Below are 18,527 nucleotides of genomic sequence, written 5' to 3'. Positions count from 1 at the left end.
TGGATTGGAGGAACAGCAAGAGGACCTACACAAGAATTCTAGCTTTACTATTACTTCATTTGCCCGGGAACACCTGTGCAAATGACTTTCCCAAATGTGAACACAAGTTATTACTGAAATAATAACAGCTGTATAGATCAGAGCAAACCTTCCTCTCCCACTTGCTTTCTTCCAAGACCAATAGCATGTATTCTATAAGAACAAAGCGAGGCCCCATGCACAGAGCCTGCCAAAGCAGAACCAGCTCAGTGACATGCCTGAGGATTGAATTCTGCAGGCATGAGCTCATTAGTATCCCACTCAAAATGTTAGCAACCAGCAGTCTGTGAATTCGCCTGCAGCAGTCCCTCATAGATCAAATCAATGGTGAGTGAGCAGCTCATTTCTCCATAAAGAGAAGTGCACTTTCATAAGACATCTTTCCCTAACTCCCTCTCAAGTTAGGATGCAATCTCCTCTTTCGTAAGGTTTTAAGAGTCAGGTAGGTAACAGACTATGAGACCCCCCCCCCCAAAAAAAAAGCTTATTTTTGTAGGATGTTGACAGCCCGGCCAGCTTTGCTAGTGAACGCATTCCAGGTATTATTTATTCCTTGCTATAATAAAATCTCTAGTTATTTGCATCTGGATTGAAACAAGACGGTTCCTTCAGCAGAACACCAGTTCTGTCCCTTAAAAATACAGCAATGCTCCATGCTGGGGAGCGTTCCTCTTCAAATATCAGTTAGTGCTTTATGAGGTCACTCCAGATTTAAAAAATGGTGTAGCTGATCAACATCCCCTCCGAGTGAGAGAGAGGAAAGAGAGAGCAGCATTCTGATTGATGCGCTTGAACGTTTTAGTTGTGGGAAGAGGAACCTAGAAGAATACTCCACATGGGTAGAAAAGGGGAGCTGGCATTCACGCTTCTACTTCAGCTACCATTTGTAACCATGAACTGCAAGAGGAAAACAAAAAGCTACTTCTGAGCAGTAGAGACACACACAGGTAAAAGTGAACACAGGAATGATGATGGGGCACCAGATAAAGGAGGAGCCCACCGCCCGTGGGGCCAGGCTGCCCCGTGCACAGGCAGGCGAGATGCCGGACTAAGGAGCGATGAATGACCCCATCTCCCCAAGAACGCTTTCTCCACAGCCTGATGTGGCAGCCAACATGTCCTCCTTTTGGCCTCAAATTGTGGAAACAGATGTGTGTGTGTGCGTGTGTGTGTGTGTGTGTGTGTGTGTGTGTGTATTCCTTCAGACTATAAAAAGAAAGCATTTTCTCCCAAAAAATCCACTTATTAAAAGCATGTTGCCTCAGAGAGCAGCAGGCCAGAAGTGTGAGGCCTCCCACATTAAACTCTGAGGACCTGTCACTGGTTGGGCCCGCTCTAGCCTAGGAAGGAAGGAACAAAGTACCACCCAAATGGCATCTTCCTCTCTCTGAGGTCCCCCTTGAACGGCTGAAGCCAGTCATGAATTACGGAAATATATCTTGGCGCCTTTCAGGGGTCTTCAGGATACTTTCATTTATAGAGCTCCTGCAATAGAGATTTGGCAGCCCCTATTTAGATGCCAACAAGGCAAAAAAGCCCCTTTATTTTTAAATGTTTAACTTACTAATTTCCATAAACACAAATGAAGACATCCCCCAGAGCACCAGCGGGCCAGCTCCATCACCTCCACAGATGGGAGGAGGATCCGAGTCACCTCGGCTTGTATTGTGGGGAGGGGAGGTGGAAGGGACCCTGAGTGGTGTTTAGGCGTGTAACCATGCTCCTAAGTAAAGGGGTTTCTGTAACTGCGTGATTCCGACATCACATTTTTAAAGCAATCATTCTGTTTCTGCGTTTGTATCTGAGTAAGATATTTCCAGATAGATCAAGTGAAACTTAAAAGTGGTTGTCTTCAGGGAGGGGACTCTGATGACTGGGGCATGAAGTTGAGGAGATACTCACTTTCACCTTTTGTATCTTTTAAACATTATACTCTTTTTGTACACTACCTATTCAAAAATTATTTTTGATGCAATTATGGCATTTCCTTTATTCTTTTTTTTTTATTATGTTCAATTAGCCAGCATATAGTACATCATCAGTTTTTGATGTGGCATTCAATGATTCATTAGTTGCATATAACACCCAGTGCTTTTTAAAAGCAATCTCAACTCATCTACATTAACTCTAGGCATTAGTATGAAACTCCATTTCAAGCTTTCTCTGAAAAAAGATTCTACAGGCCACGTCCTATAAGAAATGGTTTTGTTTCAAAGACTGGGATCTCGTCCATCACCTTAAATAGCTACAAGATTCACTTAGGCAGCCATTAATAATTTGTTCTTATTTAGAAAGTCTGCATTTTTCCCAACTTTCTAGAAGCCGAATATTTTGAACCATAAAGTGGATGGAATGGAAATGTCCTTCCCTCAAGCATTTTTATTTAAAAAGAATAATCTTTAGGGGCGCCTGGGTGGCTCAGTCAGTTAAGCGTCTGTCTTCGGCTCAGGTCATGACCCCAGGGTCCTGGGATGGAGTCCAGCATCAGGGTCCCTGCTCAGTGGGGGGCCTGCTTCTCCTCCCTCTGCTGCTGCCCCCAACCCCCCCGCTTGTGCTCTCTCACTCTCTCTCAAATAAATACATAAAATCTTTTTTAAAAAAGAATAATCTTTAAAAAATCAAGCTAACTGCAATTTATTTTAAAACATGATTTTAACCATTGCTCTGTGTGCTTTTGTTGTTTTATTATTTATTCTTCATATTATGATTCTTATTCACAGGATCTTTTATTCAGAGGCCACAAACTAGAAAAAGTAAACACATTCTAATCCTTATGCTTTTGAGGAAATCTGCCCACATTTCCACCGACAGGTGAACTTATCATTTATATGTTACTGCAAGTTGTCTTCTCTTTAACAAGGGCCAAAAGAGCCTGAATGGCCTAGCCCTCCTCTGCTAAAGCTCAGATACACTATCATGAAAATCAAAGACAGACAGTATCAGTGTGGACGTAGCAGAAACCTAATAGGATTAGAGGATGAACAGGATTCCAAACTTAAAGTATGAGAGTGGAAAATAAAAAGCACCAAATCTCCATCCAAGGGAAAAAAAGGTCATTCTGATGTTGGCGGGAAGGGGCTTGGGAATGGACACAGAGCAAAGGCTCTGACAGTACAAATAAGAGGCCCAGGCCACCTGCCTCCTGCACCGGCCCAAAGAAGCCATCCATAAAGTTTCTGTTTTGGCAAGGCACTGCATCCTGGAAAGCATATTAATTAATCTGAGTGCCAATCAGGGACAAGGCTCTTATGTACACAAGCCACTTACATCTCTGATACTCGGTTTCCTCATCCTGCCCCACTTCCCAGGGCTAAGACAGATAAGATATGTGAAAACACTGTATCATTTATACAAATACCAATATTCTGATATTATCCTCAATGATCACAAGGCAGTTTAGCACATAGCCATGACGTTTACCATTTCCGAGCTCATTCATAGATCCAGGATTTAGTGAGCTCCTAGAAGCATGTGGCACAAAGTTGGCACTTAATAAATACCTCTTCATGGCTGGAGAGAGACAGATGGACAGATGAATAGAAGGAATAAAGGAACAACAAAAGCAGGTCTGAATGAATGAATAAATGAATGACCATAGTCTACCTGAGACTACCTGACAAGACAACTTGGAAGCCTCTTATATTTGCAAACTCAAGCTGCATCCTGCAAAGATGACCCGCTCAGTCTCTGCCAGCATAAGCTCATCGGGGGACTCTGACAGTCTTAGGACAAGTAGGTGCCGAGGAAGCTGATCCTCCTGCCCAGTGCCTAGGAAGGTCGTCTGCCCAAAATTAAACCCGTCTTTCTCCTTCAAATTCATTTAAGCAGGCCCTGTAATAATGTAAGTCTGGGCTGCCTGCCTCTTCTGGGGCTTTATCTAGACAAACTAAAGCCATCTTTACATTCAGAAATAGCTTAGACAGCGCTCAAATCAAAGTTTACCCATGACCTTAGGTCAATGTCCACAGAATTTTATTTTGCCTGAACTTCTGATGAGCTAAAAATAAATTTTCTTTCTGTAGATGAAAGCAAAAGTTTTTAAATGTCATAAGTTTTCAAGATCAGACACTGAAAATATTATAGAAGCTGTCTAAACTACCCCCCCCCCAGTTTTTTATAAGTTCCATGCCATCAGCTCCTGCGGTTCAAGCACAACCTCATTATGCTGGGAAATCCCCTTAGGTCTGCTGTAGCCAGATATGGGGTAAAAAAATGATGTCTAAAAGACACAGACTACACTACGAGGCACTCATATAAATACCACCTGAGCTTTTTACATTGAAAGGATAGGGATGTGTGTTGGAGGAGCCCTCATTCTGATTAATGAAGATAAACTTTATTCTAAAGCCAAATCTTTCTGTAATTCTCATTCACTGTCTTGGATTTCAACATACACGACTTTTCTCAGTCCTTAAAAAAAACATTACTGCATATTTCCAGTTTTACATTCATTTTACACAATATCTCCAGTTTTGTGTGTGCAGAATTAAGGTGGAATTTAGAGGAGAAAATAAAACAACAACAACAAAAACCCTACTCTTTTCTTCATCCCCAATTCCTAGCTTCAATGTCAAGCTTATTTCTATTAAATACTAGAACAAGGTATAGAGGAAAGCACTCCTCCAGACAGAGATATTATCATACCCTAATCAGCCAGGACATGATGAATCTCTAAAGCTTTTGGGAGGAGAAATAAAATCAACCACGGTAAATGGGACACTCTGCAAATAGGGTTTTTACACATCGTGTTCCAAATTATAGCAGTATGGGTTACTGACTTTTTTTTTTAATTAAAAAAAATTTTTTTATTATGATATGTTAGTCACCACACAGTACATCATTAATTTTTGATGTAGTGTTGCATGATTCATTGTTTGCGGATACTGACTTCTTCCCAGGTTGTTCGCCGGAGCCTCACAACACGAATTGGCACACTCCCTCCAGAGGTAACATTCCTAGCAGTCTGGCATTTTGGAGCAAACAAAAAGGTTGTTTTACCTTCTCCCCTAAAGTTCAGTTGGCAAAATTTCTCAGCTATATCAGCCGCTTAAACCCTGGGATCCTTTCAAAGGGAGGAATCGCATTGAATGAAAGTAACCCATTCCATTTTCTCCCACATTCTTTTATCACTTATGTTTCTCATTAGTAGATGGCAATGCCAGTTGGGCCAAACGTTGGAAAGTAAAGTAGAAATGAGCAAGAAAAACAAATTGCCCATAATCTTACCTCCTAGGAAACAACCCGTGTTCACATTTTGGCAAATATCCTTCCAGACTTTTTCCTATGTGTCATGATATTAGTTAGAATTATGTTATATGTATCTGCTTTTCCCCCCTCACTTATTGATATATCATGAGCATTTTTCCTTAAAAACTAAATTCTCTTTAGGGTTTCAGGAGAAACTCTAGCCAGATAATGAACTATGAAAAAAAGACAGTCCTTCGGGGAGAGAAGCATGATTAGAGAAAGTTATGAAATGCTGACCTACCAGTAAGGATCTAGAAGAATTATCTGATGTTTTTAATGGCAATTCAAAGCAACAGATGTTAGTCTTTGAAAATAACTTTTTATATTACAGAAATTTATATACTTCAATAAAAATATGCTTATAGCAGTATCCCATTTAATTAAACCTTACTTTATATTTTAAGGTTTAATATGTACCATCCTTCGGTACTAACATTCACACACATATTCTCTTATATTAAATCTCTTGAACATAGAAAACTTAATTCTTACACAAACTAAACAACTCAGAAAAATTTTAAATAGCCCATTTTCTACATTAACGAAGCATTCTCCAAATGTAAAAGTTAATTTGAACCACCCAGTAAATCATGTATTCATTCACACTTCTACCTATTCCACAAAAATGTATATACTGTATTCTTAATAGTATTAGTGGCAAATATAAGTACTCCCCTTCACCCTAAATAAAAAGGAATGAGATATTTCTGTGAACCACGTACTATGTATAAGCATTTCTATTTACAAATAAATACAACATCAGGTCAACTGGGTAATGGCTGAGTTATCTGCAGCCAATTTCTGATTCTTAAAACTGACCTCCAGGGTAGTATGCCCAGACTCTCTCACGTAATTGTGAAGACCAGGACCCAAATGCAATAGTTATTGCTGCTGGGAAAAATAATAGCAAAGTATTGTATAGGTCAATAAAATTCTTAAATTAACTGAAATCTTGAATTATTATTTCTGCTCCCTGCAATCAATATAATAAATATTAATTACAAATGTAGGTACAAGGGTATATAAAATGTGTAATGTATTAAAATAACCATACATGCTTTATATATTATGCATTCACAAGGTATATGTCATATGCATGTGTATATACATATGCACATATATATTTACATACTCCTTTTTCAAAATATGTGAACACTCTCTAATGAGCATTTTCTAAAACAATGTATTTCCCAGTTTGAAGACACATGGCATAAATATGTAAATCAGAGCCAAAAACTTTTATAATAAATTCAGAAAAGACTCCCTAGGTCTCCATATATTTATAGTATGTTCAGTAACAAACTTCTATTTCTCGCTTCGTACTTACGTTCCATGAAATAGGGCCCGGGCTCAATTCTCCATACAATTTGCCCTTTTTGGGTTCCAGTCACACCCCTGTTTTTAGAATCCCAGAAGTTGGCTGGAGAATTCTCATCTGAAAAAAACCAAACACTTTTCAGCTTAATTACAACCTATGCGTCCTTCCTTAGCTCAAAGACTAATGAAAGTTCTAAAATAAAGGGAAGAAAAGACAAAGAGGGAAATATTAATGAACACCATTATGAATGACCAGCTCCCGGCAGATTACTACCCTGCATTTCTGCACTTGCATTGATACGGGAGAACTGGGGAGGGGGCTAAAGGAAGTTGGCTTTTCTGGGCTTGGCCTGGTTAAGCAATGTCACCAAAAGATAAAACTGGAAAGAACAAAGGATACAATTGCTGCAGCGTCAGCGGTGAGCTGATAGGTAAGAAAGGAGCTGGTGCGCTCCCATCTATAAAATTCTATATAAAAAAGAAAGGAAGAGCAAAGCTGGGAGAATATAGCAGAACTCAAATGGGGTGAAAAAAAGGAATCTTAAGCTATGAAAATGAGTGAAGCCACAGTACAGGTTTGCCACGAACAGTGTTCAGGAGCCATCAGCCAAGTCATGTTTGCTAGGATCATTTTTCGCAAAAGGCCAAAGGCATAAATCTTGAACAATACAAAAAAAGAAGAGAGTGTTTAGACATTTGTATGGATAGAAAGGACAGTAGCCAGATTAGGCCTGAAAGCAGCATTTTCCAAGCTTTCTGACCTCCTGGCACACAGAAAACAGTAATATTTGTAGGGCGCACTGGGATAAACGAAAGAGACGCTTATAATTTAAAATGGCAGCAGGGACGCTCCGGTGGTGCCAGGCTCTGCCCCACCACCCCAAAGGCCGAAGGTCATCGTCTATCATTTGCCCACATCACACTGGTTTGAAGCTCTATCCTAGGGCCTAGAATAGGAAATACAACTAAAAAGAAGAGCATTCGGAGTTTGATAGGTACGTGAAAATGTGTAAAGTGTCATTGGCTCTTAAGTCAGACGTGCTTCACTGTCTCCTCAAATCCCTCTTGCAGGAGGAAAGATGAAGGACACACTTTGAGAGCTGGGATGAGCTAGATGTGAAGTAAGAGCGACACCGAAAGAAAGGAAAGATGGAGAAAAGGTCCCAAGCTCAAGGGAATCGTCCTGAGAAGAAAAACCGCCCCCTCCCCTTTTCTTCATGCCGCTGGAGCATGAAAGAAATTGAAAGTGGGCCAGAGCGAGGGGTCAGATAATCCAGCCCTGAGAGGTTTCTGTCTGTGCTGGGAACCCACTATTTTCACCATGCTGATAAGCCACAAAACTCTGGGAGGAATGGTCCTCCCTGCCATTTGCATTCAGCACATTGTAAGTCAAAAATGTTTCTTGTGAAAGGCCAAGAAGGAGCCACTGTTCTTTATAAGAATGGAAAAGCATAACGCCCTCATGCCATCACCTCCTCTGCTAAACACACAACACAAGGCCAACCACTGCATTCCACCACAGAAACAGAACTACAATACCAATATGTAAAAAGCGGTCACCTAAAACTGGTTGTGATAGATGTCATGGGGCTCTTCAGGGCAGATCCTGATCACTGCCCATCCACTGAGCTTCCTCTTTGCCAAGTGAAACTCACTTTTATCCAAGGCAACAATGTTCCCAGTTAAAAATACTCACTTCTCCAGAATGCTTTGCAGCTAGGGGTGGCATATGGCCTAGCTCTGGCCAGTGAGATGTAAATGGAAGTCTGCTGGGCGGGACTTCCAGGAAAGCTATTATTTTTCTGAGTTAAAAAGGGCAGACTCAATAATCCTTTTTGCTCTTCCCTCTCCCCTCTTCTTGGATGACAGCCACATGCTAAGGATGGCAGAGCAAGAACCAGAAGTAACCATGACGAGTCCTTCAGCCCTGAACCACCTGCCTTCAGGCTTCTTGCTACCTAGGCAACAGTAAATTGCTATTTGGTTAAGCCCCTGTGGTTGGATTTCTGTAACCTGCACCTTAACACAATTCCTAACAGATATACTTATCACCCTAAAAATCGATCAGGGATTTAGACTCACCATGCCTGACTTGACCTAGAATCCCCGCAACCGCATCACTGCTACGGTCCAGACCACAAAGATAGTTCGCTATATTCTAAAAGATACTTCAGCAGGCAGAGCTGCTTGGGTGGAGAGAAAGACTCTCATGTTTTTGCAAATAAATGTACTTCTGTTTTAGCTATTGGTCACTTGGAAGGCACAAAAAGCTGGACCCTGCAAGGAAGAGAATATAGGCATAGGGAGTACAAGATGTCCAGCCATTCAAAATGCTTTTTTTTTTTAAACGTGGATGCACATAGCAAATTTTCTGAAAATATTATTGTGAGAGTTTCCTCTCGAGGCGTCAGGAAAGATGAGGCAGCATTACATCTTGTTTAAAGGAGCAAGCACCAGGACCACAGTGATAAAAAGTAGTGGTAATAAAGCTGCACTTGTTAATGTGATCTCATTGTAAGAGGTCTGTACTTCTGGTGTTACTAACCTTTTCTCCCAAAACCATCAGGTAAGCCAAACAAAGGATACGCTTCTGACAGAAGTGGGCCTGAGGCTCCATACACCCCTTACATGCTTCCTGGAAAAGAACTCTGACAGAGAACCGGTGTTGGCATCTCTTGTTCCAAGAAGAGTCACTAAGAAACTCTTTCTTTGCCAGCCACATCCACTGCAAGGTAGAAATTCTGCCCCCCGTGATGTAGGTTATAAGGGAGAACAGTGATGGGTGCTTGTTTCTAAGAGGTTTTGCCCAGAAACAGATCTAGAGTTGTGTGTTCAACGTACCCACCAGCGCCTGTGGATTGGGATAAGCCATATCTCTGACTTTAATTCCCCTCATTGGTTCACAGGTCATGTAGACAACTCCATTTGGTTAAATTTATGATATTTAAAGAAAAAAAGAAGACTAGTTGAAGCAACATGTTGAAAATGTACTATGGGTATTCAGGCTCATATGGAATTCAAATGTCCCATAAAGATGAGAAATGGGTCAGAATTAGGATGAGCAAGCCCACAGCAGAAGTTTGATGGATCTGTTCTGATTAAAAATGCCACAGCAAGAGACCCACCCTGCAAATCTCTAGGGGGAAGATCTTATTCCCCACCAAGCATAGTGTCTGTCACACAGCAGATACCCAAGCTGATTACTATTCTGGTTATTCTAGATTGACATTTTTCTCTGATGAGTTGATGTTTCTGGTAATTCATCATCTCTGACAGAGACAAGCATCTCTGCCAACGAGTGGCAGCTATGCTTCATTGAGAATATCAAGTCCACATAAATAAGCCAGCTTAGGAGCACAGGGTACAAATCATTTTGATACGATTATCACAACCTCCACTGCGACTACAGCTCCCACTGCTGCTAACCAGCAGGACTCCGGCCAGCCTTGGTCACACCATATGAAGAGCAGCGAGAATGACTCATTTCTTTCCTTTGTTTCAAGACCAATTTTAATTGGTCCCTCCAAGTGAAACTTTCTTCTTTAAGTAGGTTAACACCTTTGTTTAGGTTGCAGTCAATTCTAGTCTAGACCCAGAACACCTTTTCCGTGACAGCATTTCCATGCTGGGATCTATTTTTCACGGATATCTGAGGACAGACTATTTTTTCCTAGACTGTATGAGCTGTTTTTCTTTCCCCTCATCTAACATATATATTAGGTGATTCGGTCTTTTTTAAATGCCCCAATTCCAAAGAAGAAAAATAACTGAGCATAAAATGGTATACGAAAGAACAGGTTCTAAATCCCCTACAACCGTAATGCAGACATAACTATAAGCCTATTTCTTCCTCCACTGAATAAACGTTGTGATAGATCAAAGAAACACTGTTGGCTTTTACAACCAATTATCAATTGTTGCATTTATACTTGGCTACTTCCTTTCCCCATTTCTCTGCACAACTATTCAAATCTGGCCCACTGTCCTCACATCCCATAGCTAATTTCCACGATCTGATTTGGAGCAGGGTACCATTCAAAACACGTAGAACGTTAGGCCTCGTCTCTCTAATACCATCTTTTCTGTATCTATACCTACGCCTTGCCTTCCTTCCCAGGGTTCTACCCCCTGTTATGGCGGAGCCTTTGACCCAATCTCCTCCACCAATCACCTTCTCTCACCTTGATTTTTAGTTTCTTCCTTTCAACCTAAAAACATGTCAGTTTCCATGAGGCACAATTTCTGGTTTTGCTTTTGTTCTTTGAACATTACCTTCCTCGCTCCTTTTTCCATTCTCATTCTTATTTCTCTTCCTACTAGGATTAAAGCATCTGTTTTCCAATTGAAATGTCTTATTTTGGGGGCACTTGGTTGGTCAGTCAGTTAAGTGTCTGCCTTTGGCTCATGTTATGATCTCAGGGTCCTGGGATTGAGTCCTGCATGGGGCTCCTTATTCAGCGGGAAGCCTGCTTCTCTCCCTCTCCCTCTGCCACACCCCCTGCTCATGCTCTCTCTCTCTGTCAAATAAATAAATACAATCTTTAAAAAAAAAAAAAGAAATAGTCTTATTTTCTAGGAGTGCATATTCTAGATACTTGGGTAACTTTCAAGCTGGAATATAATTACAAAAAAGAAACATTGAAGATGTTTAATTCATGTACCTAAATACCTTTTTTAAATCTAATTTTGTTTGGTATGGTTTATATAAAGCTTGTCCACTCATGTCTCATATGTCTTCTTTGTTCTTTTACAAGTCTAGTTGGCGGTACATTTTCTCTAAATAGAAAACCAAAGTACACACACAAAAAAAAGCCCTAAAAATCCTTTCAATATAGTTTTATACCTGTTTATGAATATTATGGGAACATGATAAAAAAACTTGAAAATCTCCACTCCTATTTTAGCAGCCCATGATACTTTTGGAAAGTGATTTCATTTAGTGTTCTTTTTTTAATTACTCTTTAAGTCTATTTCCATTTATTCTGTTATTAATACCGGAATTAATTGTTAAGCCTGCTTCTCCAAGGGAGAAACAAATAAAGTATTTGGACCCAGAAAACAAAGGCACAGAGATAGAAGATTACACCACACACAAATCTCTTAACTACAGAGTAGTTAGTGGCTCAGAGAATTTTCTCAGATCTAATTAATTAGGTCAGAAACAGGACCGCTTTCCTTAATTAAAACCACATTATCTTTAGGAGGAACATGTTGGGGACTTAAACAAAATCTCTAGATAAGCAAACTTACCAACATGTCCTGCACACTCACTAGGAAACAAATCCTCATTGGCCACTTTTCCCTTTCGCTAATTGATCCTCCACAGCAATGACTGCCCAACTCCATTGCTCACTATGAATATCCTGAACGCTTCTTTAAAATGCAGATTCCTGGGCTGCTCTTCCAGAGATTTTGGTTTGGCAGGTTTGAGTTAGGATACAGGAATTTGAATTTTAGCAAACACCCCAAGGAGCTGATTCCTTGATAGAGATAGTACAACAAAGGCCACACAAGGAAAAACTCTGTTCTGTGGTTATTTCCAGGGATACTGAACAATCACAGCAATGCTCTGGACGCTGTTCATCGCTGATGATTGTCCCTTTCATTTGTTAGCTTGTTCATTCGTTCATGCATTCATTCATTGGAAAGCATTTTTTGACTGCCTACTATGCAAGAGACGGAACACCCATTTCCCGCCATCTGGAGTTCACGGTGTGGTGGGAGAGACTGGCTGAGAAGGTTCAATGCAATGTCACGAGTGTTAGGACCGGGCTGTGCATACTCTATACAGAGTTAAAGAGGAACAGAGGGGATAATGAGCAATAATCAGTCCCTGCAACAGTGTAGACTTCCTAGGGCTCTGGATCTATCGGCTTGGGTGTATCTTTGGGAGGCACACACAGAGATACCCTTTGGGAGATCTACACATTCAAGCCCGTCATGAAGGTATCTCAGGCATTCCTTTGCTTCACTGTTCCACGGACACATTGCTTTACCACCGGGGTTCATTCTTGTACTTCTACGAATGGTCATTGAAGCAATAAACAAGTGGCTGAATTTAGAGCTGAATTCAGGGGTAAAAGTTACTGTTGTTGCCTGGCCCCCAGGATGTTATCTTTTTCATCTTTGGAAAAGTAGTATTAATTATATTAACCCTCAAAATGATTGTAAAGCGTAATTAAAATAATGAATTCTCTCCTAAAATGCCACAAAAAGCTAAAATAATGTAAGCAGAAAAACTTTTAATGTTTTAAAACTCTTCCTTCCCCATAATATTGCGTATGCAGAGATCACTATGAAAATTACCTTTAAAAGATTTTTTTTTCCTGTACGTGATAATTTGGATTCCAGAAAATGTCCTCTGAATAGGCTTTTAAAATAATAAGAGAATATGTAGGAGACATGACCAGATATTTCAAGCATATACAAACATAATGTGGATTTGCAAATGTTTCTATGTCTCTGTTAATATTTCCAAAATCCCCGTAGAATGCTGGAGATAAAATAGGAATATATATATATATATATATATACATATACATACATATATATATATATATTTATACACACACACACACACACACACATATATATATATATATTTTTTTTTTTTTCTTCAAAGCCTTCGATCTTCTATCAATCAACCCAGGGGAGTTAAGAAAAGATGAGGAGGAATTTTTTGAGAAAGCTGCCATGTGACAGATTGTGCCAGAGAGACGAAAAATAATGCTTGCAAATTTTCTCTTGCTTTAAAGTAATTCCTCCCCACATTTTCTCACAAATGGCATAAACACCTAAGTTGTTTTAAATTACCTTTTGGATACAAATTGAATATAACTATGTCCTGAGACTGGATCATACAGGGGCCTAGTTTATTCTGGCTGTACTGGAAAATTAGATGCCCTGGCATATGGGATTTGGAGAGCAATTTACTAAACTACAATTTGAATCAAAAGCAGCATTGTAGACCTGGGCAAAGAGCACAACTTCACAGGGACTGTGTGGTGGTTTTTAACAATTTTCTAAAAAGTTTTGCAGAACTTCTACAAGCATATGCCAGGCAGGTTACAGAATCCTGCTACAAGGGGACAGGGAAACTCTGACAATGACTTTGGGATCTGAACTACATTGCACAGGAAGAGTGAGTCTTTCCCAGGGACTGCACCAAACAGACTACCAATCTTATGAAGTGCTATGAGAATTCATTAGCCACCTTCCTCATGAATTTGCAAACGTTATATTGGTTTTAACCTAGTCTCCCTAGATGCCCACTTCCTGACACCAAAGCTCCTTCTGGTTGGAAAAAAAGACTGAGTACCAGACGTTCCTAGAGATTACAATCCTGTTACCACAACACCAGCTGAGATGTACCCACTGACTACGGCTTGGTTCTCACTTGAATAGCTATTTTCCTATAGATACTGGAAAGAACTGCTGATTGTAATGTGCCAAAGATGGAAGAAAAAGGCACAGCACATCACGGGACAAAAAAAGCAACAGAGGCAGAGAAGAGCTGATGGCCAGTTGGCAGGGTCCAGCCCTGGGGTACGCGCTCCCGGGAAGGCGAGCGCATCGCAGCACCTGCAGGGCCGAGTGGGTTCACATGTGCTGATTCAAGGCCATGCACCCCCCAGTATGAGAGAGATGTCTTATGGTTATCTTCTCTGGAGCAGGTCATTGACCGGAGGTGGTGGGGCCCAACCTGGAGAATGGGAAATCTTTCACTAGAGCCACCCCGGGTGACTTATAGCCATGTCCTAAGCAGCGCCCTAAGGTGGCCTCCTGAACATTCACCTCCCGCCATACAGCCAGCAGAGGCAGGATGCTGCCAGGCAAATTCCTATGTAAACTACTTGATCCTAGGCTACTCGATTAAACACTCGTTTGGACAAGGGAAGAAATCACCAGTAGATCAGTGAGAAGCAACACTCGAACTCATTTTGGCAAATACCTCCTAAGAGTTTCAGTCATGGCCCGGAATACCAGCTAGTAAAGAGCGGTTCAGAGATGGCTTGTATGTCAGGCACTGTTCTATAGCTCTGTCTTTATCGAGTCACTGACATCTCTAACAATCCTTTGAGGTAGGCACCACTAGCGGATTCTTAATGATGGGAACTAAGGCACAGAGAAGTTGGGAAATCTGTCCAAGATCCCGAAACTGGTATGTGCAGAGTGAGCCCAGAGACCACGCTCCTGGACACTATACCACACCTTCTATCTAGACCAGTGTGAAGAGTTTGGATTCCACGCTGAGGATGATGGAAGGTCACTGGAAGACTTCAAGCAGGGAAGTAATATGATCCATGTTTTTTTAAAAAAAGGAAAATCCTCCTGGCTGCCATGTGCAGAGTGGACAGTTGAAGAGCAAGAGAGGATGGCCCACTATGCTTCACGCCCAGGCCCAGCACCAAGCGCTGGAGCCATAACCTAAACGTGACCCTCTCCTCCCATCTTCATCTTTCCTGTGTAGACAGAGCTGCGGCAGCTATAAATAGCCAGTCTTAGTGCGAAAGGCTGTGAATCAATTCCAGACTCTCCAGTCCAACGACCCTGCGAGGTGACTCATCCACCTCTAAGCTCTCTCCAAGTCCAACCACCAGCCTGAATTTCACTCCCTAAGCCCCCCATGCTCTTCCTGTTCCTCTCTTTATCCAAACAACTCCCGAAAGTCCAACTTTCCCACACCCAACCTTAATCAGTCAAAATAGAAAGCTCAGATTCTCCATCACTTAGTAACTCGATAAAACCCTTAATGCAACATATTTAATGTATCACTGGCATTTAATCCACATGGGCCTTCTATCCACCAAGAGAAGTATGCTTTATGTTTTTAGGCACAAATCATTTATTACAGGTACCAAGAGAGTAATACACTGCTTGATAATGAGGTTGCCAGGCAGCAGCTATGAGGTAAGATCCCAGAACTTTGAGAAACCGCAGACCTGAGTTTAAATTCCATCTCTTTCATTTACTGGATCCATAACCTTGTACAAGTCTTAAAACTGCATAGACTCCATTTCTTTAACCTACAAAATGATAACAGCACTTAGCTCAGAAAGCAGTGAGGAGTACTGGGTACAGTACTTGAACCTGGCACATATTAGGAGCTATGTGTGTGGGGTTTAAAAAATGTTTAATCCATTTCTTCTTTCTAAGAAAGTTATATTTTTCTTTTAATACTCAAAAGCACAGTTCCTCAACCTCATTTCCTTAGTTTTTACTTTTTAAATTTCTTTTAAATAAATTCATTTTATTCTAATTTCTGACAAATATATATAAATTAAAGCAAAAGCATGCTAATGCATATGTTTTTGGAGACTGCCTCCTTTCTTAATCTGGATGGCAAATGAGCAGACAGCAGAAGTGTAGTCCATACGTACAATGATAGTGCATTATGCTATTACACACAGAACACAGTCTCTCACACAGAGTAGATCGATCAGTGCAGCTCTTGAGTGGAAGGTCACTCAAAGCCTAAAATTCTGTCAATGAGCTTTAAGATCAGCTTAATAAAGAACAAACAGAGATGACTTCATCTCCTACACAGTGAAACTTGGATCATGAATACTGTGTTTAACTAGGAAATCTCGGTTGTGGCACTATGTGTGTAAAAAGTCGCCAGGAATGACAACGAGGTTTTGATTATATATCTCTCTTTCCTTCTTCTAATGATTTTTTTAATACCATGCATATACTAAGCTCTCACTCAAAGATAATCCTTTCAATACTAAGTGAAGTTTAAAAGCAACCTCCAGATCTTTCAGGATGTTACTTTTACATGAACCTAATAGCTGCAGATTCTGAGAAATGTACAACCATTATGAAATATAAAGTTCAGCACAAAATCACCCTTTGGTTAGGGGTAAATCACACTTTTGATCTTACTGAGCTCATACAATAAGGATCAGGAACTATAATAGCTAACTTGATTTAAAGAAGGAGGTTACCCTTATTGAAGTCTCCAAATACTTACTGGAGCTAATCCAATCTCAACCTGAAAATATTAGTTGGAAGAATGTGAGAGCAATCCTTCTGGAACATTCAATGCTACTAACCCTAAAGAATAATTCTGCAGATGTGCCTACTCCCCATGGGTCCCTCCCCATAATGGCTTGATCAGAAGATGAACCACTTTCCCAGAGATTAGACTGCTCACCTGAATCCTTATTAAACCATCAACTTACTTTTCATTAAACTAGGCATTTATCTGTGTTTCCAAATGAGGGCACTACTGGGTCCAATACATTGTAGCAACAGTAGCATCCTTGGCTCTCAAGCACTAAATGCCAGTTGTGTGCTACATGACAAATAATAATAATAATAATAATAATAATAATAATAATAATAAATGAAAAATAAAAAAATAACATCCCCACCCACTTTAAGAACCACTGACTGGCATTTTGTAGCCAAAGAGTAAATCTTTTCATTGAAAAAGGATTAGGCTAGAACTGAAATTTTGCCCTGGATTCATCCTGTCTTTTAAACAATTAGAGCAGATTTCAAAGGTCTATAGAAAGCTGGGTCAGTTTACTTCAACTGCCACAAGGAAATCTTAACAAAAACATGATTTTATTCTCAAATTAAAGTTTTGTTGTAAGATTGCTGTTAAATCAACAGTTTCTACAATGTGAATGTCTATGAATACTTGTCCATAGAAACACTACATTACAAATAAATCAGCCTTGACCTCTCATTCATGAGAGAAGAGTTTTAAAATCTGAAAAAAAAAAAAAACATTATTACCCAGAGGCAGATAACTGGTCATAAAATCTATTTAGACTCAATCAAATGACATTTTAAGAAACATTATTGTAGGTAGGACCTGCACTTAACATCACAGTAAAGTACTTCATTTGAAACCAGGAGGTTCTAGAAATTCAGCAAAGGGACTACATAATTTTTGCAAAAGTTTTTAATTTTTTAAAGATTTTTATTTATTTGACAGAGAGAGAGAGCAGAACAAATGAGAGAGAACATGAGGAGGGGGAGAAGGAGACTTCCCGCTCCCGCTGGGCTCCATCCCAGGACCCTGGGATCATGACCTGAGCTAAAGGCAGACGCTTAACCGACTGAGCCACCCATGTGGCCCTTTTTGTAAAAGTTTTAAATGTTTTAATCCCAGCACTGATGATGTTGAGCTGTCAAATGATGAAATGTGAAAAGCACACCACATAGTTTGTTAATAACTGTCCTAATCAAGCTGAGAGGGAACCATATTTAAGGATGTTTCAAAGAGAAAGGCAGAGAGAACTGTAAATCCCAAACAGTTGGACTCAGAAATCAGGTGAGGGTAGAACTCATTTCACAGAACTTTCTAATATCTTACCTCACGTAATCCCAAAGAATTCCTCTCTGTCTTTGCCAGGGTTGAATCCATCATCATTTCAAACAAGATTTAGGAAGCAGCAAGAAGAAACATGTTCCATTCTCCTTAAAATCATGTACCTGGCCTACCCACTCGGCAATTTCATTCACAGAAGTGCCCAGAACTGAAGTCAGGCGGGTCTGGAGTCCTAACGTGGCTTTGAGAGCTCTGTGGGTCCACCTCACTGATGCTCCTGCTTCTCTTCCTCTTTCCCAAGTTCTAGAAATGAAATTCTAAGCAGGATTTCAGCAGACCTCTACCCGGAGACTCCTGTCCAGCTAAGTAAACACTGAGAGCCACTCCTACTTTTCCTCAAGACTGTCAGGCATCCTAAATGAAAAAACACAACCTATTAGTGTCCCTTAGGCTGAGGCAGTCGTGGCCACACCCTATAAAGGGTACAGGATGCAATCGCCCCATCCTCCCCTCGGCTTCCTTCCTTTGCTTTTTTCCTTTGGGAAAATTCCAAAGAATGAGTTATGTGTACACGCATACGCACACACACACACACACACACACACACACACACTCATACAGAGTAAGCTGATATCAACAA

The 18,527-nt window shown here is 40.5% G+C and overlaps 1 protein-coding gene across 1 annotated transcript in view; it reads right to left on the bottom strand.

Moving 5' to 3' along the window:
* LOC121105435 (E3 ubiquitin-protein ligase HECW2-like) overlaps positions 1 to 18,527 on the bottom strand; it is a 95,032-nt gene that overhangs the window by 14,603 nt on the left and 61,902 nt on the right. Inside the window, exon 2 of the mRNA XM_040642562.1 lies at positions 6,614 to 6,721. Coding sequence (XP_040498496.1) covers positions 6,614 to 6,721 — 108 coding nt within the window. The remainder of the gene's footprint in view (positions 1 to 6,613; positions 6,722 to 18,527) is intronic.

Source organism: Ursus maritimus, unplaced genomic scaffold (genome assembly GCF_017311325.1).
Source record: "Ursus maritimus isolate PB19 unplaced genomic scaffold, ASM1731132v1 scaffold_1, whole genome shotgun sequence".
NCBI lineage: Eukaryota > Metazoa > Chordata > Mammalia > Carnivora > Ursidae > Ursus > Ursus maritimus.
Note: the sequence above shows the minus strand (reverse complement) of the source record. Positions and strands in the feature narration are given on the sequence as shown.